The 26,634-nt window shown below is 42.5% G+C and overlaps 1 protein-coding gene across 6 annotated transcripts in view; it reads left to right on the plus strand.

Annotated features, from left to right (window-relative positions):
- ndrg4 (NDRG family member 4) overlaps positions 1 to 26,634 on the plus strand; it is a 79,142-nt gene that overhangs the window by 40,214 nt on the left and 12,294 nt on the right. For 2 of the 6 annotated variants that reach the window (XM_070550562.1, XM_070550564.1), the window contains exons 2-5: positions 5,751 to 5,841; positions 7,402 to 7,560; positions 14,880 to 14,918; positions 25,767 to 25,872. In XM_070550562.1, coding sequence (XP_070406663.1) covers positions 5,764 to 5,841; positions 7,402 to 7,560; positions 14,880 to 14,918; positions 25,767 to 25,872 — 382 coding nt within the window. In that variant the 5' untranslated portion in view covers positions 5,751 to 5,763. Of the gene's footprint in view, positions 1 to 5,750; positions 5,842 to 7,401; positions 7,561 to 14,879; positions 14,919 to 23,454; positions 23,634 to 25,766; positions 25,873 to 26,634 lie in introns of those variants that run through there. The other 4 variants (XM_070550563.1, XM_070550565.1, XM_015965306.3 and 1 more) reach the window with 4 other exon arrangements.

Raw genomic sequence — 26,634 nt, forward strand, 5'->3', positions numbered from 1 at the left:
TTTGTAAGAGGTTGAGATTATTTATTTACACACGTTTGACATGAGTTGGACGAAGATATGAATTTTATGTTTTATTTACTTCATGGTTTAATTATTTATTTTATTGTCCATTGTGTGTGGAGAAATAGTGTTTTTATGCTGCTGTATTAACTTTTGTTGTTGTGTTGTCGTGTCGTCTCATAGTGGAGATGAATATTGTAGATGGAAATGGATTGTTTGCTTGTGAGCCCAGTGTTGATGCATTTCTTATGCTTATTTGATGATGATACGACCCTAAGAAGAATAGCAACTGTTGTAACAGTAGCTGATGGGGATCTTACAAACAAACAAACAAACAAACACTTAACTCCTGTGCCACCGTCACCCCACTGAAGATGTAGGGGGTAAATATTGTTGCTTTTAAGCTTAATTTATTACCTTTACCTATGACCAATAAGCTGTGATACTCCATCCATCCATCCATTTTCATCCGCTTATCCGGAGTCGGGTCGCGGGGGAAGTAGCCTAAGGCGAGAGGCCCAGACTTCCCTCTCCTCAGCCACTTGGGCCAGCTCCTCCGGGGGAATCCCAAGGCATTCCCTGGCCAGGTGAGAGACGTAGTCCCTCCACCGTGTCCTGGGTCTACCTTTAGGTCTCCTCCCGGTTGGACGTGCCCGGAAAACCTCACCAGGGAGGCATCCAGGAGGCATCCTAACCAGATGCCCGAGCCACCTCAACTGGCTCCTCTCGATGTGGAGGAGCAACGGGTCTACTCCGAGCCCCTCCAGGATGACCGAGCTTCTCACTCTATCTCTAAGGGAGAGCCCAGCCACTCTTCGGAGGAAACTCATTTCAGCCGCTTGTATCCGCAATCTCGTTCTTTCGGTCACTACCCAAAGCTCGTGACCATAGGTGAGGGTAGGAACGTAGATCGACCGGTAAATCGAGAGCTTCGCCTTCTGACTCAGCTCTCTCTTCACCACGACAGACCGGTACAACGCCAGCATCACTGCAGATGCAGCACCAATCCTCCTATCGATCTCACGCTCCAGTTTGCCCTCACTCCTGAACAAGACCCCGAGATACTTAAACTCCTCCACTTGGGGCAGGACCTCATCCCTGACCCAGAGAAGGCATTCTACCCTTTTCCGAATCAAGACCATGGTCTCAGATTTAGAGGAGCTGATTCTCATCCCAGCTGCTTTGCACTCGGCTGCGAACCGCTCCAGCGAAAGCTGAAGATCACGTTCTGATGAAGCCAACAGGACCACATCATCTGCAAAAAGCAGCGGCCTGATCCTCAGGCCACCAAAATGGATGCCCTCCACACCTTGGCTGCTCCTAGAAATCCTGTCCATAAAGGTTATGAACAGAATTGGTGACAAAGGGCAGCCTTGGCGGAGTCCATCTCTCACTTTGGAACGAGTCCGACTTACTGCTGGCAATGCGGACCAAGCTCTGACACCGGTCATACAGGGACCTAACAGCCCATATCAGAGGGCCTGGTACCCCATACTCCCGGAGTACCCCCCACAGGGCCCCCCGAGGGACGCGGTCAAACGCCTTCTCCAAATCCACAAAACACATGTAGACTGGTTGGGCAAACTCCCACGCACCCTCCAGGATCCCCCTAAGGGTATTGAGCTGGTCCAGTGTTCCACGGCCAGGACCAAAACCACATTGCTCCTCCTGAATCTGAGGTTCAACAATCCGACGGACCCTCCTCTCCAGAACCCCTGAATAGACCTTACCAGGAAGGCTCAGGAGTGTGATCCCCCTGTAGTTGGAACACACCCTGCGGTCCCCCTTTTTAAATAAGGGAACCACCACCCCGGTCTGCCAGTCCAGTGGGACTGCCCCCGATGTCCACGCGATATTGCAGAGCCGCGTCAGCCAACACAGCCCCACAACATCCAGAGCCTTAAGGAACTCTGGGTGGATCTCATCCACCCCTGGAGCCTTGCCACAGAGGAGCTTTTTAACCACCTCAGTGACCTCAGCACCAGAGATTTGAGAGGCCAACCCAAAGTCCCCAGACCCTGCTTCCTCACTGGAAGACGTGTCAGTGGGATTGAGGAGGTCCTCGAAGTATTCTGCCCACCGATCCACAACGTCCTGAGTAGAGGTCAGCAGCACACTGTCCCCACTATAGATAGTGTTGGTAGCACACTGCTTCCCCCCCGAGGCGCCGGATGATGGACCAGAATCTCCTTGAAGCCATACGGAAGTCTTGCTCCATGGTCACCAAACTCCTCCCATGCCCGGGTTTTTGCCTCGGCGACCACCCGAGCCGCGTTCCACTTGGACCGCCGGTACCCGTCAGCTGTGATATTCTATATAAATATAGAATATCAACCTGCTTGGTCTTTAGATGCTCAATCAGAAGATTCTAGGATTCTTTGCTTTTTCAGGAATCAAACACACTTCGTATCAATTCAGACAGAGTCAAGTTTATAAAAGTAAGAATTTATTTTCTAAACAATTAAAAACATGACAAGTTAACTAAGACTATTGTGATGGATGAATCTAAGAGGATGGGATGTGATGTTTGGTGATTGAATGGTGTCTGTTTATCAGAACCTTGTATCTAGAAGAACTGAGTTCTGGGTGTGAAAAGAATTTGGTTTGCATTGAACTATGAAGTTGGTTCTTATCAAAACGGCATCAGACGCAATCATGCTGTGTCTACCTCACCCTTTCTTTGGAGACCCTCTTCGCAGATCCGGAGGTCAGATGACCTCTGGGCACCGAGGTTCAGTGGATTAACCGCAGCACCGATGCTCCAGTCCAGAGATGTCGCCAGGCACACAGGTTGGAACTACGGTAGTTTGCGTCTAGAGCAGCCGTTTCTGAACAGCTGAAGGAACCGTCTTGCTGTGTCAGCTGCAGGTTGTAACAGGTTTTTGACAGCTTGTCAAGAAGTGCGATGAGAGCAGAGTTTTCCTCTGATGGCCAGTCAGAGTTCGCTCAACTAACAGAATGCTGAATCACTCCGCAAGTGATCCTGTTTTAATGTTCTCATGTTATGATTTACTTGGCCAATCGGGACGTGCCGTGTTAAGGGGTGTTCACAACGAACCTCAGAACATCACGCCTTCTCAGATACAGGACGCTCTGATTTATGGGTAAGAAAATATCTACGTGCAGTGACGCTACTTTAACTTTAATTTATCTCTAATGAACGTTGTGTCTGACTGTAGATAATGATTCACTTGCTAAATCAAACATTACTGATCATAACACCAAAATTTTTCATTGTAATAAAATTTTTTTTATTTCAACCACAGTAATTTAAGCACAGATTAATCAAAACATTTCATTAGTATTCATATAACATTCGTTCATTCAACCATATTATTATTTAATGATTATTTAACTTATGAGCTGTAACTTATGTTTTTCATGAGAGTGAGCAATCCTGCAGTGTTATCACAAGAAAGCTTTGTTTGGGAACACACGCTCCTGAAGTGCCAACAAGGTTTGCAGAATCTTGTGGCTTGTTGGAAGATAGAATGTAAAATCCACCTCAGAGGATGGAATTAGGACCGTAGATGACCGGTGGCATGTAGGTCGGTATTCAATTCAATTCAATTCAATTCAAAAATACTTTATTAATCCCAGAGGGAAACTGATTGCTGTAGTAGCTCAGAATAATAATAATAATCAAGTCATCAAAGAGTTGTTGTATATTACAATGGCTGTTGGCAGGAAGGATCTCCAGTAGCGGTCAGTGTTGCAGCCAAACTGAAGAAGCCTCTGACTGAAGACACTCTTCCGTTGTCGGACAGTCTTGTGAAGAGAACGCTCAGGGTTGTCCATCATTTTCTTGATTCTCTGGAGAATCCTTCTTTGCATTATCTCCTCCAGCGGTTCCACAGTCGTCCCCAGAACAGAACCAGCCTTTTTTATTAGGCTGTTGAGCCTTTTCAGGTCCCTGCTTCTGATGCTGCTACCCCAACAGACGATGGCTGAAGAGATTACACTCTCAACAACAGACTTGTAGAAGATCTGCAGCATCTTGCTACAGACATTGAAGGACCTAAGCATCCTCGAGAAGTGCAGTCTGCTGTGTCTCTTCTTGTAAACGGCTTCGCTGTTCTTTCTCCAGTCCAGTCTGTTGTCCAGGTGAACTCCAAGGTGTTTGTATTCCTCAACCACCTCCACTTCTTCTCCCATGATGGAAACAGTGTTTGACTCCACCCTGTTTCTTCTGAAGTCTAAAATCATCTCCTTTGTTTTGTTCACGTTCAAGGTCAGATGATTGTTTCCACACCATGCCACAAAGCGCTCCACCAGCTCTCTGTACTCAGCTTCCTGTCCATCTCTGATACACCCGACAACTGCAGAGTCATCTGAGTATTTCTGTAGATGACAGGTCTCTGATTTGTACTGGAAGTCTGAGGTGTACAGGGTGAAAAGGAAAGGTGAGAGTACAGTCCCCTGTGGTGCTCCAGTGTTACTGATCACCTGGTTTGATGTGCAGTTCTTCAGCCTCACAAACTGTGGTCTGTTTGTCAGGTAGTCTTTAATCCAGGCGATAGTTGAGGCCCCCACCTGTGTCTTCTGGAGTTTCTGGCAAAGTACACCAGGCTGGATTGTGTTAAATGCACTGGAGAAATCAAAGAACATGACCCTCACACTGCTGCCTGCTTTGTCCAGATGACAGTGGATTGGATGAAGCAGCTGGATGACGGCATCTTCAACTCCATCTCCATGGCGATAAGCAAACTGCAGCGGGTCCTGATATGTTCTAGTTTGCTTATTCAGGTGGACCAACAGGAGTCTCTCCAGGACCTTCATGATGTGGGATGTCAGGGCAACCGGTCTGTAGTCGTCATTGACTGATGGGCGAGTTTTGTTTGGAACTGGAACAAGGCAGGATGTCTTCCACAGGACTGGAACCTTCTCCTGGGCCAGGCTGAGGTTGAAGAGGTGCTGCAGAATCCCACAGAGCTGCTCTGCACAAGCCTTCAGTACCCTGGGGCTGACACCATCTGGACCTGCAGCCTTGTTCCTGTTCAGTCTCTCCAGCTGCCTCTTCACCTGACTTCTAGAGACAGATAGGTGGGAGGGGGAGGTAACTGGGGCAGCAGCATCTCCTGATATGTAGGTGAAAACTGACCATTCCTGGCCACTCCGAAGAAAGGAGACGTCTGACTTCTACTTCCTGATACAGGCCCATCTCTGCTTCTTTCCCCAGAGAATGACTCACATGTCATTCATTACCACTGGAGATCACTGCAAGTGAACCACACCTTTAAAACTTCTACCTCCTTTAAAGAGTAGTTCAAATCACAAACGTTTGGGGATTTTTGCTGCTGTCACTCGTGGTTCTGTGTGTTTTTAACGCCTTTTTGCCGTGAAACTACAGTAAAGGATGAACAAAGACAACATCTGAGTCGTGGCGGAGGCCTGAAAACGTTCTGTGAACAAACCGCTGGGTAACATCTGTTTTGACTAAATCTGAAAATGTTTTTAATTTCATGGTTTATTTTTAATATTAATTCTATCATCATATTTTATCAAAGTGAAAAGAAAAAGATTCGATTATATTTCTTATTTAATTAGGTTGAAATCTGTTTTCTCTCCTGTTTCCGGTCTCATCGTTACAACGCGAGCTCTGCTTTCCTCAACAACAAACGTCTCATCACTCTCCTCAACATGCTGCTGATTTTTGTTTATCGCTCGAAGCACAGAAAGTACTTAGCATGATGTAATATTAATGTAACCTTGGATGTGTTTTTTTCTGCACGTTGCCATGGTGATTGCAGGTTGCTGTCCACGATGGCAGGGATGAAGGAGCAACAGATCACGGAGGAGAAGCCCCTGCTGCTGGAGCAGAAAGGAGTGGACTCGGACGTGGTGAGTTCATGTTGTTTATCGCCCGCGTGTCCTTTTGTGGTCATTAACCCTCCGATCCGGGCGTTCCCGATGCGATGAGTGAAGCCCTTTAAAACTCTTGGCTTATTAAGACAGACGTGTTTGTGCTCATTAATTGCGATGGCTCATAATTAGACAATGTGCTTGTTTACCAGTGGAGGAGGAAATGAATGAACTCCATCCAACCGTAGGTCTCCGACAACAACACTGAGAACATGGAAGCTCATTTAAGCTGTGAGAGGAAGAGAGAGTGGTCAAATGAAAAGCAGACAAAAGGCAGTGGGCGGTTATGTAAACGCCACTTATTCCAGTCCACTTCTCCGTTTAATAAGCAACAGGTAGAGGCTGCGGCCGAGTCACTTCAATACCTCTTGATGCAGCAAAGATATAAATGCTGAAGACTTCTCTGGTGGGGAGGGGGGAAGGAACTCGAAAGGGCGAGATTTCAGCCTGAAAAAGGCTGATGTGATCAAACTTTTCAGCTGCTCTTTCCTGCTGAAGTGGCTCGCTGATACTTCCTGCCAACTGTGAAGAAAGTGGATGTTTGATCTGAAATCAGAGCGCTGAAGAGGTTACGGAGAAATGCCTGGAATGTCTGAATGGCCAATTATGAGAAAGCAAATAGTCAACAAAATCATTAGTTCCCATAGACGCATGAAGGCAAGCGTAAACAAATCCTCTCCTCACGAGCCTTTCGTTCATGCAGCGAGGCGGCGAGCGAGCTGCAACTCACTTTAGAGACGAGACTCTGAGTGCAGACGCTACAGGAGGTCAGGGTTTTTAACTGGACAGCTTTAAGGTGCAGCTCAGCATGCCGTCCTCCAGTAAGAACCCATTAAAGTGTCACCCAACAGTTAAAGGTCGTTTTGTGGCTCGTTGGCTGCAGCTTCATCGATCCAGTTACGTGTTGGATGAGTCGATCCTCTCAGACATGTTCAGTTTTTTCAGATGCGTGTCTGAGCTTTTTTAAAGGCTGCTGCTCTGCAGCATAAGTGACCTTTAAGAGCAGTTACTGAGTGATTACACATAATCGTGTCTGACAAATGCTGCATTCAGCTCATAAGTGGCCAGGAAGGGTTTAAAAGGGTTTGAAAGGACAAAATAACAAGATTTTTGCAAATAAAAATGAAAAATATGTATTTATTTTGTGATGTTATTAAAAATAAGGGAATTTTTGCTATTTGGATGAGAACGCAGCACATACTTGTTTAAGAAGCAACAGGTTATTTCATTCTTATAAAGGAATGCTGCACATGTTTACTGGACCAGTGGTGCCTCTAGAAGTGTTTCACGGGGGGGGGGGGGGGGGGGGGGGGCTTGCCACCCCTGACCACCCCTTGTGGGTGCCTCTGAGCACGACCTTTCTGGTGGCGCCGGAACAGAAAAGCTGCAGTGAAATAAATGAAGATGCTTATTTTTTGGGCGTTTCTGACGGAGAATGAACTGCATGATGTTTAATTTTACGACCGAATGTTGCTGACATGTCTGCTTCCCGCTGATTCCCAATAATGACCTTGTTGTGCTTGTTGTTTTGCAACTCAGCAGGATAAAGGAGAGGAGGCCTCGGGGGGGATCCCGTGCCCCGAAAGCCCCGCGCCCCCTAACCAACCCCCTCCCCCCCGCCGCCCCACTCACCGCTGGCATGCCTTCGCACGGCACTGGCTCCGCCAGACCCGCCGTCGGACCAGCGGGGTCCTCCCGGTAACTACCAGAACAAGCAGAAACATCTGACCGGCAGAACACGGAACCAAACACATGACACAGACGAGAAAATTCAGATTTCATCATAAAGTTTGTACTTTATTCACAAAATTAAAGGCCACAAAAAATAAAAATTAAAAATTAAAACATGCAGCTTGGCTGTGGCAAGCAAAGGAGCTCTTAGATAAACGAAATTATTTTACTTTTATCATATTACAACTTTAAATGAACGATGCTTTATTTTTTCTAAATAAATTTTATAATAAACATCAAAATGACACAAACAGAAAGTAACTGCAGCAAAAGTGTTCAAAGCTCATTTGTTATAGAAGAATTACATAAAACTGTTATGATTAGATGCATTTTTACTTTTCATAATTTCAGACAAAATAAACATGAAAACATTTCATGCATGGATGAGAACTCTCAAATTCACCATGTTGTATCATGTGACACTTTAGATTTTTACACTTTTATTTGAGATTATTTGGTCATTACGGACGTACATATTCAGGATTTCTGCTCACTGAAAGTTACAAAGCCTGGCGGTGGCAGGTGTGGAAATAAAAACAGAAGACTGGTGACATTTTTTCCCTCGGTTTATTAAACTGAACCCAGGCGCGGGGCAGCTGGGAGGGTACGGAGCTCAGAAGTAAACACTGGTTATTAAAAAAGTCACCCACAACATCTTCAATAACAGAATCACGGTCTTTATCTATTTGTGAGCAGAATTCACAAAAATTAGGAATTTTCTTAATCAAATTTTTTTTCCTGCATCTGGCACTCCGAGGACTCCATATTGGTTCAAGCTTCTGCATCCAGGAGTTAAGAAAAGCTGATGTGATGACAAACAGGTCACAAAAGACCGGAATCAAAACTCAATGATAAGAAATATGAACATATAAAACCCAACAGCAGCTTCTTGGATAAAACTGATGAAAATATTCTCACAGATGTTTGAATCCAGTCTCCTTAAGAGCTAACCGAGTCACCTTTAGCAGACGCTTAGCAAACAAAATTTGATGCAGTTACCTTAAAACGCGTATTCTAATGAATCCAAATTATTTACCAAGCTTATTTCTGGTTGGAAAAAACAGTTAAAAGTAAAAAAAAAAAGGAAAACTTTGCATGTTTGGTTCTTAAACACAACACATTTTGCATCATATCATAAAAGTAAAGTTTTCTAACTTAAGCTGTAAGTCTGTATCCTCCACTTACAAGAGCATTTACACTTAGTGTTGCAGAGAGAAATCATTTAGATCAGGGGGGCCCAGTCCCGATCCTGGAGGGCTGGCATCCAGCAGGTTTAGTGGTTTTTCTGCTCCAACACGCTTGATTAACTGGTCGAGTCACCTGTGCAGCAGCTCATCAGGCTCTGCAGAAGCCTGTTAGTCACCTGCTGATTGAAATCAGGTGTGCTGAAGGAGAGTTAAAGGTAAAACAAGCAGGATACTGGCCCTCGAGGACCAGGATTGGGCACCCCTGATTTAGATGATAAAAAAGTAACTAATTCTGCATCTGTGGAGCCAACTTCCACCCATCAGAGACGCCTGTTTGCTCGCTGCTCCTTACTGAGATGCAGACTAACTCATAATTCTGTCTGTGTGGATCAGGAAGGATAAACACTCACATCACCTGTAGGATTTCATTTCCTTCGGTTTGTCTCTGACACATCCCTCACACGCAGCTTTGTGGGTGAAACCAAAGAGAAGAGTGCCACCTGCTGGTCCGACCACCTTACTGCTACCACTAATATTTCCCCTCTGAAAACTAAAAAAAGTCATCTGCATGAAAATGGGGGCTGAAGCTGCTCTTCCAGCTGCGGTTGAATGAAAATTAAACTCATTTAGATGGAATTCTATAAAAAATAAATCTCGTTTTGGATTTTCTGATGGTACTGGGCAGCTTCAGACCCTGTGATGGGTTTGTGTTTCCTCCTCTTGTCTGTTAGTCTTTGCCTAGCACTGAACTTTGCCTTCGCCTTTCTGAGAGCCGACTCTTTCATTTCCATCGTGTTTGTGTCATGTCCATCATTAATGCTGCGTTTTCTTTCAGCCGTTTCTTGAAAATACAAATTATGTGCATGTCGAACAAGGAAAAGAAGCATCTGTCTGTCCTGACAGGCTTCTAACCTCTCATGTTGAAGTTTGTTTATTAATTATTTTATTTTTTCGTGATGTTCCTGCTCTGCTATGAGCCTTGCTGAAGTAACTAACCCTAACAACGAACTTACACTGGAATATTGTGTTAAAACCATGAAATGTGCTTTTAATTTGTTGTTTTTAAAGCATGTGATTTATTATTTTAACATAAGAGTGTATTTATTTATGGAAGAAAGGATGGGTTTGCATTACGTCGATCAGCTCATGAAAACATTCAGTAAAAAGGACTGGGAGGTTCAGAGTTTAAAAACTGTACAGAAAGTATCACAAAGTACTTCCTGTTTGGGGCGAAAGGTTAGAGGAGGGTTCTTAAAGAGCAAGTCACCCCCCAAATCTACTTTTTTTCTGATAAACTATATAAATGCGTGTCTAATCGTGCTGCAGACACGTGTAGTCAGTAGTTTTACACTTTAGTGCATTTTAGTTCAAATGTTAATTTTCTGCCTAAGACTGTCAGTGTTGTGCCGTTGTCAGGTAAAAACTCTGCACTGCATTTGAATTTAAATCTGCCATCGCTATTGGCTAAGAGGTACCCTAGAACGTTAGCTGGTACCATATGATGTCACAATGTCGTTGTGAGCATGGCTGTGTCTCAATTCAGGGTCTGCATCCTTCCAAGGACCCAGCCTACTCGGCCGACGTGGGCTGGGTCCTCCGTCGGCCGAGTAGACCGGATGTTAACGGCTGTGAATTTGGACAGGACTATTCTTCATGAATTCCCGCCACTCCCTCGGCGAAATTTCCGTCGCCTAGCAACCGTGGAACCGCTGAGCAGAAGGGAGAAGGAACTTTAAACGATGGAGCTCGAAGTTTTATTTAGCTTTTTAATCATTTCCTTGACTGTTGGAGAGCTAATTCAGAGAAAATACTTTCGACAAGCTGAGCCTGAGCAAAGATGTGATCATAGTTTTTAATACTTTCTAACGGTCTTCATTTGACCAAAACCGATTTATCACCTTTTAAGACTTTTCAAGACCCAGCGGGATACCCTCTAGTAAACAATTCTCATTTGTAAACAAAAATAAAATTCAAGAGTTTAATACAGAACTGATTTTATTTAGATATTTCTTTTATATGTACATGTTTAATCTTCCTTAACCATTTTTTCTAGCAAAGTAAAAAGCTGTCAAAGTTCTCCCTTCTCTCCTGTGCCCTCTGCTGCTCTGCCTCCCTCTGCAGCCTCATGTCCTCCCTGATCAGCTCCAGAAGCTGGTCGTCGCTGTCACCTTCCCCTGGATGCTCATTTTCCCCAGAATAGTCTTAACAAACATGTAAGAAAAGAAACAGGAAGAGAAAAGAGGACAACGGGTTATTCCTTTCATGTTTTCGCAGAAAAAACTAAACTCAAACGACAGTTTTTAAAATATGAGATGTTGTTGTACCTCCATGCCACAGCCGCCGAATACTTTGCTCCAGTGATCATGTGGTCCATCTCCGCCCTAAGCTTAATACATTCCCTGGTTTTCTCTTTTGTCCCTAAAATACAAACTCCTATTAAAATCAGGGGGAAACGTAGCGGGAGAAGTACGACACCGAGCGGCCGAACATACGAGCCGAGACCGCGATACAAGCACTTTTACCGTAACATTTCTAACTAAAATAACATGTATCACAACATGTATCACAAAAAGTCCTTAACCTAACAGTTCAAGTTTATGCTGACATTTATATGCGCAATCCTCTCCGACAGCTCCCGCTTCACTGTCCGACATTGTTTTTGAAAGTTCTGCCGTCCGGCCCGCAAGGCATCTTGGGAAATGTAAACCACTGAAGGATACACCGGACCCATCCTTCATTCAGGCGAAAAGAAGGACGGATTCGTCGACCGCATTTGAAGGAGTCTTCGAATAGGGACAGGCCTAGTCGCGGCGCTGTGACGTAACCGGCCGACGAAGGGTGCAGACCCTGAACTGAGACACAGCGGTTGTGTGTATTTGTTAGCGGCTCCGCCCTCTCGGTCTGCTAGGCAACAGCATTTGTTGCATTTTTCAAACAGGAAGTGGGAGTGGAGTAATACTCTGGTAGGGGGTGACTTGCTCTTTAAATAATTTAAAACATTCTGAGCTAATTTGGTCAATTAGTGCAACAATTAGTATAAAATGAAAAGTTTAGCGTTGTAAAAATAAAGATGTAAATAGTTTAAAATGTTCCAGGATGCTTTTGTGAGCATACGAGCGTCGTCTGAAGAGAAAAGGTGTAATGAATGCAAATCTATCCTTAGACAGAGTCAGCTCTAGATTCCGCCTACAGAAGAAGACACCGAGTCACTCTGATTGGCACAACTGTATGTTTGACATCTTTTAGATGATCAGATTACATATAATCTGAGTCCCTGCGCTACGGAGGCCAGATCACAACAAATGTTATTGTAACGCCTGGCCTGTTTGTCCTGGCCCGTCTCTGTTTGCTGATGCGGATCAGGTTGGAGGTGACCTGCTGTGGAGGGAATCTGGCTGCAGCTCTGTTTTAAAACATCACTCTTCATCTCTCCCACTTTTTTTGTTGTTTCATCATCGAGCTCCGTGCAGTTTCCCACGTGCACTTTAGCAAAGGGTCTTTGTGAGTCTGATGTTGGAGCTTTAAAAACGAGGGAAATTCAAAACATCTGGTCTTAAATATTCATTTACCATCAGAATTAGCTGACTGGTGATGGAGAGACAACCTTTTTGTTGAAAACAGGTATTTTATCAGATTAGTGAACACACATAAAGCGCTTATGTTAGCAGTTTTGGTTTCTAAGCAACAAGTTGGTGTTAAAACGACTAAAGTTTATGTTAAAGGTCTTAATAATGAAGTTGATGTTTGTGGTATTAGGGGGGCTAATCTGGCAGGTTAAAGAGCAAGTCACCCCCAAATCAACTTTTTTTTGCTGATAAATTATAACAACGAGTGTCTAATCGTGCTGTAGACACATGTATTCAATAATTTGGCACTTCAGTGCATCTTAGTTAAAATTTAAATATTCTGCCCAAGTTTGTCAGTGTTGCGCCGTCGTCAGGGAAAAACTCAGCACTGTATTTGAATGTAAATCTGCCACTGCTATTGGCTAAGAAGTATGCTATGATGTTAGCTGGTACATTATGATGTCACAATGCCGTTGTGAGCCTGTGTGTGTGTATTTGTTAGCGGCTCCACCCTCTCGGTCTGCCAGGCAACAGCATTTGTTGCATTTTTCAAACAGGAAGTGGGAGTGGAGTAATACTCTGGTAGGGGGTGACTTGCTCTTTAACCATATTCTAGTTCCTTTTGGAGCATGAACTGAACTGGAAAAACTAAATAAAAGTATTTTTTTAAATAAGATGTTTGAGCTAAACAGCACTTAGCACTTTAGTGCATTTTAGTTAAAGAGCAAGTCACCCCCTGCCAGATTCTTACTCAACTCCCACTTCCTGTTTGAAAAACGCAACAAATGCTGTTGCCTAGCAGACCGAGAGGGTGGAGCCACTAACAAATACACACACTCACAACATTGTGACATCATAATGTACCATCTAACATCATAGTATACCTCTTAGCCAATAGCGATGGCAGATTTAAATTCAAATGCAGTGCTGAGTTTTTGCCTGACGACGGTGCATCGCTGACAGTTTTAGGCAGATTATTTAAATTTGAACTAAGATTAACTTAAGTGCCAAATTATTGACTGAACGTGTCTACATAGTAAGTAGTAATTAAGTACGTAAAGTTTATTTATATGGCGCCTTTCACAGATATAAATCACAAAGCGCTGTACAACATGAGTAAAATCAGGGCAAATACCTCAAAGCAATAAAAACATCATAAAAACAATAGCAGCGACAACAATAGTAACAAAATCAGGAGTAAAAACAAAGTCAAGGTGTGAACAAGAACAAAGCCATCTTTCAGAATATTTAGCGGGGGAGAGCCTACATAGCAATTAGACACTCATTTATATAATTTATCAACAAAAAAAGTTCATTTGAGGGTGATTTGCTCTTTAAAATTTAAAACAGCTACTTATACCTGCCAGTGTTGTGCCATTGTTAGGTAAAAACTCTGCACAGCATTTGAATTTAAATCTGCCATTGCTATTGGCTAAGAGGTACCCTAGCTGGTACTTGATGATGTCACAATGTTGTGAGCCTGTGTGTGTGTGTGTGTGTGTGTGTGTGTATTTGTTAGCGGCTCTGCCCTCTCGGTCTGCAGTTGATGCATTTTTTTTTCAAACAGGAAGTGGGAGTGGAGTAAGATTCTGGTAGGGGGTGACTTGCTCTTTAAAGATTAAAAGAGTGGGCCATGTCAGCTAATGACATCACTGTAGAATAAAAACAATAAGATCATAATTCTGTCTTTTCATTGAAGCTCTGCAGGCCTCAGAAGGTTCTCTCTGCTCTTTAAGTAAATTTAAACAACTTGATTCAAAATAAAATTTGTAAATAAAAGATAAATGATGTGCAAAAACACATCAAACTTATCAGTTAGATGGGTCCTTAATGTGTTGAACTTCTGCATCAGGGTTTAAACCATACTTACAGGCTACTGCTAAGTTTGCATTATGTGATACAACAGCTTGCCATAAATCCACTTATGCAGCAGACTAGCTAGGAAACTTTTTCTTAAAGCTGGTTGGAATTAAATAGTTAATCTTTAATCTTCTGTGGTAAAAAAAACATTTACCTGCTTTTAGATGGGAGCAGTGATGAGTAGAAGTCAGTAGATTTAGAAATAGAACAAAAATTTTATTTGTTTACTTTTCACACCAGAGGTTTTCATTTATGGCTTTAAATTAGGACTTTCATGAAGTCAATTCAGTGGTTGTCACAGAAATTTCCAGTAATTTTTATTTCCAAAGGCAGCAGATGATGTTAAAGTGCCTGTGGGAAACCGTGCTGTCTGTGTGTGTGTGTGTGTGTATGTGTGTGTGTGTGTGCGTGCATTTGTGTGTGTGTGCGTATGTGTGTGTGTGTGTGTGCGTGCGTGTGTGTGTGCATGCGTTTTTGTGTGTATGTGCTTGTTTGCCTGCGTGCGTGTGTGTATGTGTGTGTGGGCGTGCGTGCGTGTGTGTGTGTCAGTCTAGTGTCTTTCGGTTGCAACAATGGCCGCTCCCTTTACTGTGCAGAACATGAAAGTTCAGATCACTCTCCTTGTTTTTTGAAGTTTTTTCTTTTTATTCTTTTATCCACATTTCTGCTGCAGGAATGCTGTGAACAGCTGATGCCACCAGGCGACTGGAAGGTAAGATAAACACACACACACACACACACACACACACACACACACACACACACACACACACACACACACACACACACACACTCACACACACACTCACATTGCCTTTCCTGATTTCTGACTCTTGTAAACAGCGATGCCAACCTGTGTTTGAAGATTTATTATTTCAAAGCTGAAAACAATATCTGCCTCATCTCGGAGCTAAATGTGGTTCCTCAGGATTAACAAATCTAACGGATTAAATGGATTCTTGCAAAAATATAAAATCTAAATATGTGCATGAAACTGAGTTCAGATGTCAAATCAAAGTTGTGTGTGTGTGCATGTGCGTGCGCGTGCGTGTGCGTGTGCGTGTGTGTGTGTGTGTGTGCGTGCGTGCGTCCAACCATTTCCTATCCTCTCAGATCTTGCACACTAGGAGCCCGTCTTCCATTTACCTATTCACTGCACCTGCACTCAGATAATCTGGTGATAGCACTCGATAATCTGTGCTCCCGTTCTCGGATTATTGCTTCACCAGCAGAACTGGTGTCAAATGTTGTAACTGCTGGAGAGATAGAATTTTAGTTGAAATTCAAGATTTAGAACAATAATAATCCAGATTAGGCTTTTTGAATTAGCAGACACCTTTATCCAAAGTGAATTACAAAATGAATTTTATGGATCCCCAACGGTTTAGCCAGTCAGCTTGTACCTAAGCTAGAAACTAGAGCGATGATATCAAACAGCAACGGGATAAAAACCAAAAATCCCATTTCTTTATTTGGATTCAAGACGTTCTGCAAAAAGGTTTATGTTCATGTATTTAGCAGACGCTTTCGTCCAAAGTGACTTACAGGTGATAATCAGGAGATGGTACACGTGGGACACATGATGCAACCCACCCGTCTTTATTATTCCCGAATCAGCCTCCGACTCCTCCTTGGGTTGTTTCATTTTTCCTTCACTTCATCGACTTGAGCTTGAACAGCATTTGCGTTTACATTTCCAGCGATAAGAGGGAACGACCCATGAATCCAGACTTCCGGAGAATTTTACCCTGACGTTTGTAATTTTATGTTTATGTTTATGTGCTTAGCAGACGCTTTTACCCAAAGCGACGTACATTTTATAACCTATAGGGCATGTTGTGATCTGTGGGGGAAACCGGAGTACCCGGAGGAAACCCACGCATGCATGGGGAGAACACGCAACTCCACGCAGAAAGGCCGCAGCCGAGTTTCGAACCTGCGACCTTCGTGCTGCGAGGCAACAGTGCTAACCACTGCGCCACCATGCAGTAATTTTAGGCGATTTCATGTTTTAATTGCCTTGCATCTTAGAACAGCTCAAGACAAAAGTTTTGTAACATTACAGAAACAGCATGTTGCATCTAAAGGTTATTTTTCTTAGAAGTGGTTCTGCCGGCATGTTGACCTGGTCGGGTCTGAGCTCAGGACTCACTAGCATAATAAACTTCCCTGCAGGGCTGAACATCCGATCCGAAAGTTCCCATCTGGAACAAAATGGGTGTTGGCTCACCACTGAAACAATACAATCTCAGTGAGATCGTTGCAGAATTTTACACAGTTTCTTTTTTTATTTTCTGACAAACAAAAATCTGAATATTTGCAAAAGAAAAAGAGTAAAAATTCAATCTAATCTCTGTGATTCGGTCTTCTACGTGTGGTTTAGAGTTACTGAGAACAATAGAAACAATATGTAAAACATAAGGACATAAAGATGCCACACGTGCTGTTTGACCTTTAAATAAGAACAACAAAAGTGTTTGTTGTCAACAAGTTTGTTTAGAATAAATAAAGAATATTTTCACAGCGGTGAGATGAGATTATCTGGGATTATAACGTACAACTGATGTTTGTTTTTGTTTAGCTTTTATTTATTTTTGCAATGAGGGTTAAAAAATGTAACCCTAATCCTTTTAGACCGTTACAGGGAACTCACTGAAGAAGTTTAAAATTGAACATTTCAACCCCCGGGTGTAATTGTGGTAGATAACAGAAATATTCTTCTGCTGTTTCAATTTTAATTTTAATTTTAATTTTGTCAGTTTAATTTAAATTTTAAATTTTACGTTAATTTTAATTTTAATGTTAATTTTATTTTTTATTTTTATGTTAATTAGAATTGTTTATGGTAATTTAAATGTAAATGTAAATTTTTACTCATTCACTGCCAGCGTTTCTCACCGTTTTTACTGTTTATTTAAGAGTGACAGAACGTTGCGCGCTAGGATGACGTCGACACCAAAACTACCTAAACAAAGCGGAGACTCACCTCTTACATCAGGAAGAATCCGCGCGTTTCGAGCGTTATCCATTCTTTCATAATCCGTTGTTGAATCGTGATCGGCAAAAGCTTTTCCGGTTCGCGCCTCACTTTTTTTACAGCAGCGGTCCAAAACGATCTCCTAACACATGGATGTTCTGCTCCCTGATCACGTGACATGTGACGTACGCGGATGAAGATCGGTGCGGGGGCTCGTCCGACGCCCACACAGTAAAAACGTACAAATGACGACTATCATGTTGAAAAAAAAAGATTTTACTACAAATATTCATCATTTCTTTTACTTGTTCAAGTATGATCAAATATGGCAGCTTTGACCTTCATGCTGTGATTGAGTTTGACATTTACGACACGTGCATCCTTACTTGGCACAACTAGTGTGATGAGAGTTTCATAAACCTAGCATTGTTCCTTTTAGAGGTCCGACTGTAAACACGAGAGGAGATCAAGCTGCAGGAAGGCTGTTTTCTGGTTTTTAGACACACCAATACTTGGCGAGTCATACCCCCACGCTGACTGGTCGAATGACGTCATGGCGCAAACTGTGACCTGCTTGATCTCTGATTATTGGTTGGGTGAAAACCCGTAACTCTGAGTGTGTGAAAACACACTGACGTCATTGGTGATGTGAGTGGAAGTGTCTAAACACAGATGCTGGCCCTATGAAGGCTTAAGTCCAGCAGTTTCTAAAGAAACGGGGCGTAAAATACCTTCTACCAAGTTCAAAGGTTAAATCAGCACCGTTTCAATGTATAAAAACAGAAACATGACTAATTAATTCTGAACTTTTGTAAATCTTTACACCATCATTTGAAAAAGTCTTCCTCACACTTTTAACAATCGTGCTAATTAACTTTTATCACAGAGAGCTGAAGGTGTCCGTCTGGAGCGTGAAACTTTAATAATCACCTTTTCTCTCACCTGTTTTTACATTTCAGCCCTTCTGAGGTCTCAGGTAGACGGTTTTCTGTCAGCCGATTCTCCGGTGAAAACCATCCAAACTATGTTTGCAGCCATCTGTGTTTACGCGCCAAACGACAGTTTCTTAGACGTTTTGGTTGTTTTAGAACATTTTTATCCAAAATCTAAAAAGTAAAAGGAATCTGCATTAAAGTAAAAACTTAACTTACACACGTTTTATTTTTATTTATTTCACTTTTTCTAAAGAACCGGTAGTATATAAATCTAACTCATTGTTTGCTTCTCTTTTAGCTAAACTTTTATCATTTAATTTTAATTTTTAATATTTATTTATTTCCTGGTTGTTTCACAACAGTCAAAGTCAAAGTCATTTTTATTGTCATTTCTACCACATGTGCAGGACATACAGAGAAATGAAATGAGATCAGACATACGTGGGTAAGACACATGACAAGAATTGGTGACTGCGGTCATTCGCAACATGAGTCGCGCTACCTTAATAGATAGATGAAAAGGGTGTTACATGAGGATAAGTGGGGGTAAGGTAAAAAAAAAGGCATAGCAGAGTTAGACCCAGCGGGGAGTAACTCTATTATACAAAAAAAAATTCCTCAACATAGAAGCACAAACAGCACAGGTACAAAACATCAGAGTCTGATGGGGAGGTGGGGTTGGGCGGGATCCTGAAGCCTCCAATGGGAGCTGCCGGTACGGCGCATCAACCAGCTGCAGACCAACAGGTGGGAGGGAGAGATGAGGAACAGAGAGCACATTGAGTTTCCCGCAGGTCGCTGACTCTGCAGAAGTCACAATCTGAAGGCAGGGGGGGAAGGTCGGGACACAGCATCTGTCAGCATTCCTCCTTTCGTGGGGGTGTGTTGAAGCAGCCTTGAGAGGCTGCCTTGGCGTCAGATAAAGGATTAACATGACTTTGTTTGGGGCAGACAGAGATAATTTTCCTCTCTGCCTTGGAGTCTATAAGTGGTCATTCATGTCCACCAGTGAAGCCAATTTTACGTTCTAAACATCCCCACACCGTCCGGCGACCCTCTCCGAGATGACATCCATCTTGCGTACTAACACAGGCAACGCCGCGAGGACATTATCCAGCTTATGGTTCACCTCGAGATAAAACATCTTAGATTATTTGTTTCCATTTCTGTGTTTTATTCCCAAATCTTCTTCATTTGATGTTTTTATTGTTTTCCCAACATTCTGTGTTTTTTAACTGTGTTTTGTTTGCATATCTTTACGACCACTGACATCTAAATAATATATGTTTTATACAGATCCATCAACATGATGAGACTTGGATGCCTGTATTTAGTCGGTAATGAATGTTTTGTTTGATATTTCTGTAAACAAGTTTCAGCATGAATAAATGCTTGATTAAATGATTTAATTGCTGCCTTCGTTAGTGTAACGGAGGTGCTGATGAGTTTAGACAACCAGCTCTTTGAGACTCTAATCAGAGTTTATGCCGAACAAGACACCGACACTCCTGCCATCCCCGTTGTGCATTTTACATAACGGTTCGTTTATGGCACAAATAAATTATGTCTAAATAATATTACAAATTAAGTTATATAATTTATGCCACAAGAAGACATTTTATGCTTAATTTTTGTACAAAAGTCATAAAAATAGTTTTTGATTTGTTCTTTAAATATTTAGATGGGGTGGGTTTCAAAGGGATGTTTTAATAATTATACCACTTAGTTGTTTGATTATGACTCTTTTTTAAGTAATATTTGGGAGTCAAACTTGTGACTTGTGGTTGACAGGTCCACATGCTTCCTGCTTTGATGCAGAAACCTTTGAGACTCTGCCATCTCTGGTGTGTATTTTTGTAATACCACCTGCTGCCTGTGGGGGCAGCAATTCAGCCCTAACCAACATAAACCAAACCGTTTCTATTAAAAAGACACAGCTACAGTTTAAAGTGTTTTCTATGTTTATTTGGATGACTGGAGATCTTTTCAGGACAGTATGCTTGGAGTTTCATGACCCACTGTGCGGGTTCTGACCCTGACTAGGAACCGTGGGTCTAGAGGAGATTTTTGGTGTTAAATGGATTGCTGAACTTCTAGTTTTTGTTTTGTGCAACAAAAGAAAGAAAAATCTGCCTAATTTAGTTGCTGAAGTCTTAATTTTTATTAAAATCCGTTATTTTTTCTTGCCAAAAGCCTCCTACGTGTCAGAGTAGTCACTTAACTGAAGCAACTCCAAAAATCTAAGCCAACCGTTTATTTTGGAGAAATGTTGTGCTTTTTGGTAAATATGGTGATATTGTTTTACACAAAATAGAATTTTTACATATTAGAATAAGGGGGCTGCATGGTGATGCAGCTGGTAGCAATGTTGCCTGGCAGTATCAATGCTGCAGGTTCAAATCCCAGCTAGGATCTTTCTGCATGTAGTTTGCATGTTCTTCCCAGGCATGGGTGGGGTTTCTGTGCCGTTTCCACAAACCATAAGCATGCATGTTATCTCATCTGGTAACTCTAAATTATCCATAGGTGTGTGCAGTGTGATGGAGTAACTTCAGGACAAGAACCTTGTCTTTGATTATTGTTATAACTTGACTTGGTTGAAGCAGATGCAGACTCACCAACATCCTAGAAATCTAGACCAACCGTAGAGGCAGCAAAAGGTTTAGCTCTGCAGGTCGGAATAGCCACGCACCACTGTAGCCTCAGCAGGTCTACCGCAGGTCCAGCCACTCACAGCGCTCTACGTTTGTAGAGGGATGTTGGGCGGGCTCAGGGTCGGCACAGGAGCTACGACAGAAAAAAACTACAAAGATGGAGCTGGCTCAGGATTGGTAGTCATTTCAGATGGCTTTGGCTTCAACTTTTGGATTAATTCATTTCAGTTCAAGTTTATTTATATAGCGCCAAATCACGACAAGCGTCGTCTCACTTCACAAAGTAAACGTTTCAATACAATTCAGTCATTTAGCCGATCATTAAAACGTTTCCTATGTAAGGAACCCAGCAGGTTGCATCAAGTCGCTGACTAGTGTCCGTGACTTTACAGCAATCCTCATACTAATCAAGCACGCAGCGACAGTGGAGAGGAAAACTCCCTTTTAACAGGAAGAAACCTCCAGAGGATCCTGGCTCAGCATAAGCAGCCATCCGCCATGCCGCATGCACACACACACACACACACACACACACACACACACACACACACACACACACACACACACACACACACACACACACACACACACACACAAAACATATACCAAGTAGTGTTTCTATGGTTACATTGTGATTTCTTAGTAAATATTCTATTAGGTGAGAGATAAACTTTATTGTATTTATCCTAGTGGATCTATAATTAAACAGATAAACTAGTAGTAGCACATCCAACGTCAAAGAGAGTAAAAAGTTATTATCAGGAGAGGGAGAATGTTTAAGTGGTTAGCAGCAGTGTGCTAGTCGATGGCCCCCTCCATGAGGCCACCACAGCTCAGCAGAACATCGTTGTAGCTTCTTCTGGGGAGAAAAACACTTACAGAGAAAATAAAGTTAACAGCTGAAATAGCAGGAAATAATACAGTTAAAGAGCAGATTGTAGAAGAAAGCAGTAGAGTGTGAAAAGTGGTCAGTGTATCCTCCAGCAGTCTAAGCCTATAGCAGCATAACTACAGAGATAACTCTGGATGACCTAGCCTTTTTAGATGGAGGCATGTTGGAGGCAGGGCAAGGGAGAGCCGTCTTTACCGACTGTACACTCCACCTCCCTGTACTCCCCCACTTGTCCAGATCTAGGCTAACATCAGATTTTAACCATAAGCCCTATCAAATAAAAATGTTTTAAACCTATTCTTAAATGTAGACAAGGTGTCTGCCTCACGGACTAAAGCTGGGAGTTAGACTTCTTGGACAGCCCGCTTATTCTTGTAGTGATGAAAACACAATTCGTTGCTCTGATTGGTCGCCCTGTCCAGAGGTATTTTGATAGAAAACTGTTTATTCCGCCCCGTGACCAAGCTCTTTCTTCGGTGAGACCATGTATTCACGTGCACAGGATGGCTCGCCAGGCTGAAAATTCCCTGGAGGATGATTTGGGATTGTAGGAATGTTCTTGTGTTCTAGTTTTTTAACAGTAATGGAAAAACTTTACTCAGAATTTTCTGAAAATGAACCAGGAGGATTGTCTGCAGGTGTGAACGCACGTGTCCCGGCGCTGCAGACGGCAACCAACGTGTAAATGGTTAGTGTTAAACGCTTCCAAAAGGGAGACGGATTCAGTTTGCATTTCAGATTCCCTCGTGCACATCGTTGCTCGCTGACACAGAACGTAAGTTCAGAGCTGACGGGGTGACACAGAGTCAGCAGGGAGGGCGTTATCCTCCCATGTAGGGGAAAGGGGGAAACAGTCAGAGAGGAAGAGGAAGGTGCTGAGCTTTCTGTCAGCAGGAAGCAAAGGGAATGGCTGGGATGAAAAAGAGGAGAGATGGAGGTGTAGAAGTACTCTGAAGAGCCTGCTGAGGCGGGGAGGGAGGGGGGAGTCTGCAGCAAGCTCACCATAGAAGCCACGTGAGCGTGCACGTGGGCTTCGTACTCTCAACATTATTATTGTGCTTTTCATTCACCTCAGATGTGTTGATTTGATGTCCAAATGTCACGCGGCATCCTAAGGTTTGTGTTGTTTCAGGTCAGGATCACAGCTTTATCATCATACAATCAAGGTCACATCAAGGTCAAAGCATCCAGGGATGCAAATGAACAGAAACCTTTTAGTGATCTGTTTTTGTTACCACATTATCAGTGTGGGTAACGCGAGTCCATCTGAATACATCTTCAGAGGATGAATGGATATTTCCAGGAATATATACACTATTATGCAGTAAGCACTATTGCAATTGCAAGATTAGCAAAATTGCATTTTTTCACATGCAACGCTCCAAATGAGGCATGTGTTTAGGCTGTATTTGACCTATTTGACTTCCACAAATCATTTTTTCAGGATTTTGCAAAGAAGTTTGATAATTAACCATCATAGGTTTGTTTGATATCCTGTAAGAAAATAGTTTTCCTTGTTCCTAAAAAACTGTCTTCATCAAAAGTGATGAAAAAAACAAGGTCGCTGAGGAAAGGATGTAAACAACAACACCTCGAAAACAGAGCAGTGGTGCTGATGAGAGCTTTTAGTGTTACGGGACAGCTGACCAATCACAGAGGGGGGAGGCTGCCCTCTGGGCCAATCATCAGCGGCGCTGCCCACTCTCTTGTCTCTGGTGCAGGGATGGGTGAGGGAAGGAAGAGGAGGAGGGAGGCGGGGCCTCTGCTCCCAGAGTAAAAGTGTTGTTGACAGCAGTGCGGAGCAGACAAAGACTCCGCAGCATCTCCGTCTAGATCTCCATCCTGCAGCGAGTGCTCACCAGGACCTAGTCCCTTAAAACCGGAGAGGTCTGGCCGCTCGCCTGCGCTCTCCTCCTCGTCATCAGCTGAGAGTAAACACACAGCAGCCATGCCTGAGTGTTGGGATGGGGTGAGTGCAGCTGGGTGTTCGGGTTTTCTCATTTCTCTGTTTGGGGATACGTCTTAGACACTGTTGAAGGTTTCCTTTGTGATGATGTGGATCGTTTATAACTAGTTAAAGTGCAGTGATTGGGCCTGTTGATGGGTCACTCTTTGACTCTGGCCCACTGACACACTTTGGTGCAGAAACACAGATGGCTGCAAATTCCACCTCAAGGGAAAATTAGCAAAAAAAACAACAACAAATTTTAAGATTTTGAATTCATTTGAGTTTTCGATAACAAACAGAAGTTGTGTGTTGCATGTCTGAACTTTTTAGTGTGACGCAGCTAAAACCTCGGCTCATCTTTTTCAGCATAAAGGTTACCAAAAGGGACGCTGCCGTGGAAATCCTAAACGATGCATCGGGAAAACTTTCTATAAAGATAGTGTGGGAGCTCTTCATCTGGAAGTTATGATGCTTTTGTGTGTGTGTGTGTGTGTGTGTGTGTGTGTGCGTGTGTGTGCGTGTTCGTGATAGTGTTTATGTGTGAGTGCATGTGCATAGGTGTGTGTATGTGTTTGTTTTTTGTACTTATGTGTATGTTTGTGGGTATTTTTGTGTGTGTGTGTGTGTGTGTGTGTGTGTGTGTGTGTGTCATTAGAACAAACTGGAAAACAAAGCCTCTGATGCAGAACTGCCTGAAATTAGAAAGCTGATTGGAGATAAAACTGTTGTTAAAGCTGAATTAATAGTGAGATAATCTGTCCAGATTAACACGTAACTGTTGGCTGTGTGAGTGTCTGCTAGAGGGGATTATAGAAGATTTTTGTCAGCCTGCTGGATCCAAACCTGCTATGTGTTTCTTGTTGTGTGAGTGACCTAGAAGAAGAGATTTAGTGGCTGTTTAAAGATGACAGGATTTTTTTCACTCAGCTGTTTGACTGTGTGCGTGTGCGTGTGCGCGCGTGTGTGTGTGTGTGTGTGTGTGTGTGTGTGTGTGTGCTTGTGTGTGTGCCGTACCTCCATTTTGAGTTTGGCTCACTGCGACCAGCAGATGCTGACAAAATGTGGGTCAAACATGATCTGTTTGGATGCATGACTGATTTCTTCTGCACCTTTTTGCAGCGGCTGCAGATTAAAAACTTGATCTTTCTGTGCGATCGTTCCAGAAATGTTTGTTTTTAGATGACATGATTAGAGCACTAAACCTTTGATTTTTATTACATGCTATTAATTGCATTCTTGAGTTGTAGAAAGTGTTAACGAAGGGAGATTTTATAATTATCAGTGTTGATTCTGCAGCAGCCAACTGCTGAGACTATCTGCCTGAGACAGTGATTTACATAAAAACACAACAGATCACCTCAAATGTTTTTGGCGACAACATGTGTAAGTAAACCATGAAGTTGATATATTTTTGTTAGAAATTATATTAAATATAAATGCAAGTCTGCAGAAGTGTGTTCTGTCACAAGCTGACTGTTGACATGAAAAGTGTTCAATTAAATGCAAAATATTTATTTCACACATGCAGCTTGTGCCTGAGATTCATTTGAATTCATTTGAATTCTTAACCTTATGCACATTTTTCATATTTAGGGTAGAAATGAAATGAAAAACAATCTTTTTTTTGTTTGTTTTTAAGCTTTATTTTTGTACTTTTCCCACATTTTACCGTGTTTTTTCCAAATTCCTGCAGATTATTAAAATATGTAAAAGATTTTTGTATCATGATAAATTCTTGTTTAATGCATTATAACAATTCTTATAATTTACAAGTATTTTTAAAACATACATTTAATAAAATGAAGAATCTTTCATGATTTGGGGAAACGACAGCTGGATTTTTAACGACGTGAATCCGCTTCCACTTTTATTATCGGACGTCACCTTTGAACACGTTTGCTAATAACTTATTTAAAAGTATTGATTGTTATGATGCAATCCATGCCTTGTTAGGTGGGATCTGCTCTGTTATGCTAATTATTCCTTCTATTCCAGCAGAGATCCAGCAGTTAATCAATGAAAGATCAATGAGGATCAAATGGAGCCGACTGCCTTTAAAGACAAAACACTTGGGATGGAAGGGAAACTCCCAGGATGTGCGTGTCAGCTGTGTGAACCACCGTTTGAGGGTTTTCGTGCGTTTGTGTTTCACAGGATCATGATGTGGAGACTCCTTATGGGATGCTGCACGTGGTGATCCGAGGAGCGCCCAAAGGAAACAAGCCTGCCATCCTCACCTACCACGATGTGGGGCTGAACCGTGAGTATTTGTGTCGACAGGTGTTACAAGTCCTGCTTCCATCAGAGGTGATGATTAGCAGAACGCCACAATCCTTAAGGAGGACAGAACCTTAATTAAAGCAAGATTTATAAGATTATAATTGTTTCTTATGGTTAGATTTAGCTATTTTACAGCAAACATATAAAATATTACCAGAAACAATTGATTATTATAGCTACAATACAACATTTAATGCCATAATCCGCTGTTAGCTAAAGTCATAAGCGTAAATGATGTGGCTAATTGATCCAAGTTGTTCATTTCAAGCCATTAAAAAAGGGAAAAAAGGTGCCCTAAACACTCTAAAACCTGTAAACTGTCAGAGTTAAGCTTAGGTTGCCTAGCAACAAATAAAACAGGGTAATCGCATCTGTCGGATGTTGGTTTGAGCTGAAAAATGAACCGAAGACCTACTCTGACAGGTTTATGTGTCATTTCTGAGGAAACGATGATTTCAGCATCCTGAAATAGATTTCATGACTTTAATGTGCAGAGGGATGACAGCTGTCACCGCATTCGTGTCACTTTCATGTGCCCAACATGCCAGCGTTCATACGCCCAGAGTCCATGATTAGGCAAAACACACGAGTAGGTGAAGAACGGAGCGACCCACAGGAAAAACTAAAGTCCTTGAGAGAAGATTTGTCTTTAAATGGGACAAAAATAGAAAAGAGGAGCTGGGACGGTGAGTGAGAGGAGCGCGGATGAAATGTGGGTCAGATAAACATTCCCATCCTGCAG

Source organism: Nothobranchius furzeri, chromosome 4 (assembly GCF_043380555.1).
Source record: "Nothobranchius furzeri strain GRZ-AD chromosome 4, NfurGRZ-RIMD1, whole genome shotgun sequence".
In the NCBI taxonomy this organism is placed as follows: Eukaryota; Metazoa; Chordata; class Actinopteri; order Cyprinodontiformes; family Nothobranchiidae; genus Nothobranchius; species Nothobranchius furzeri.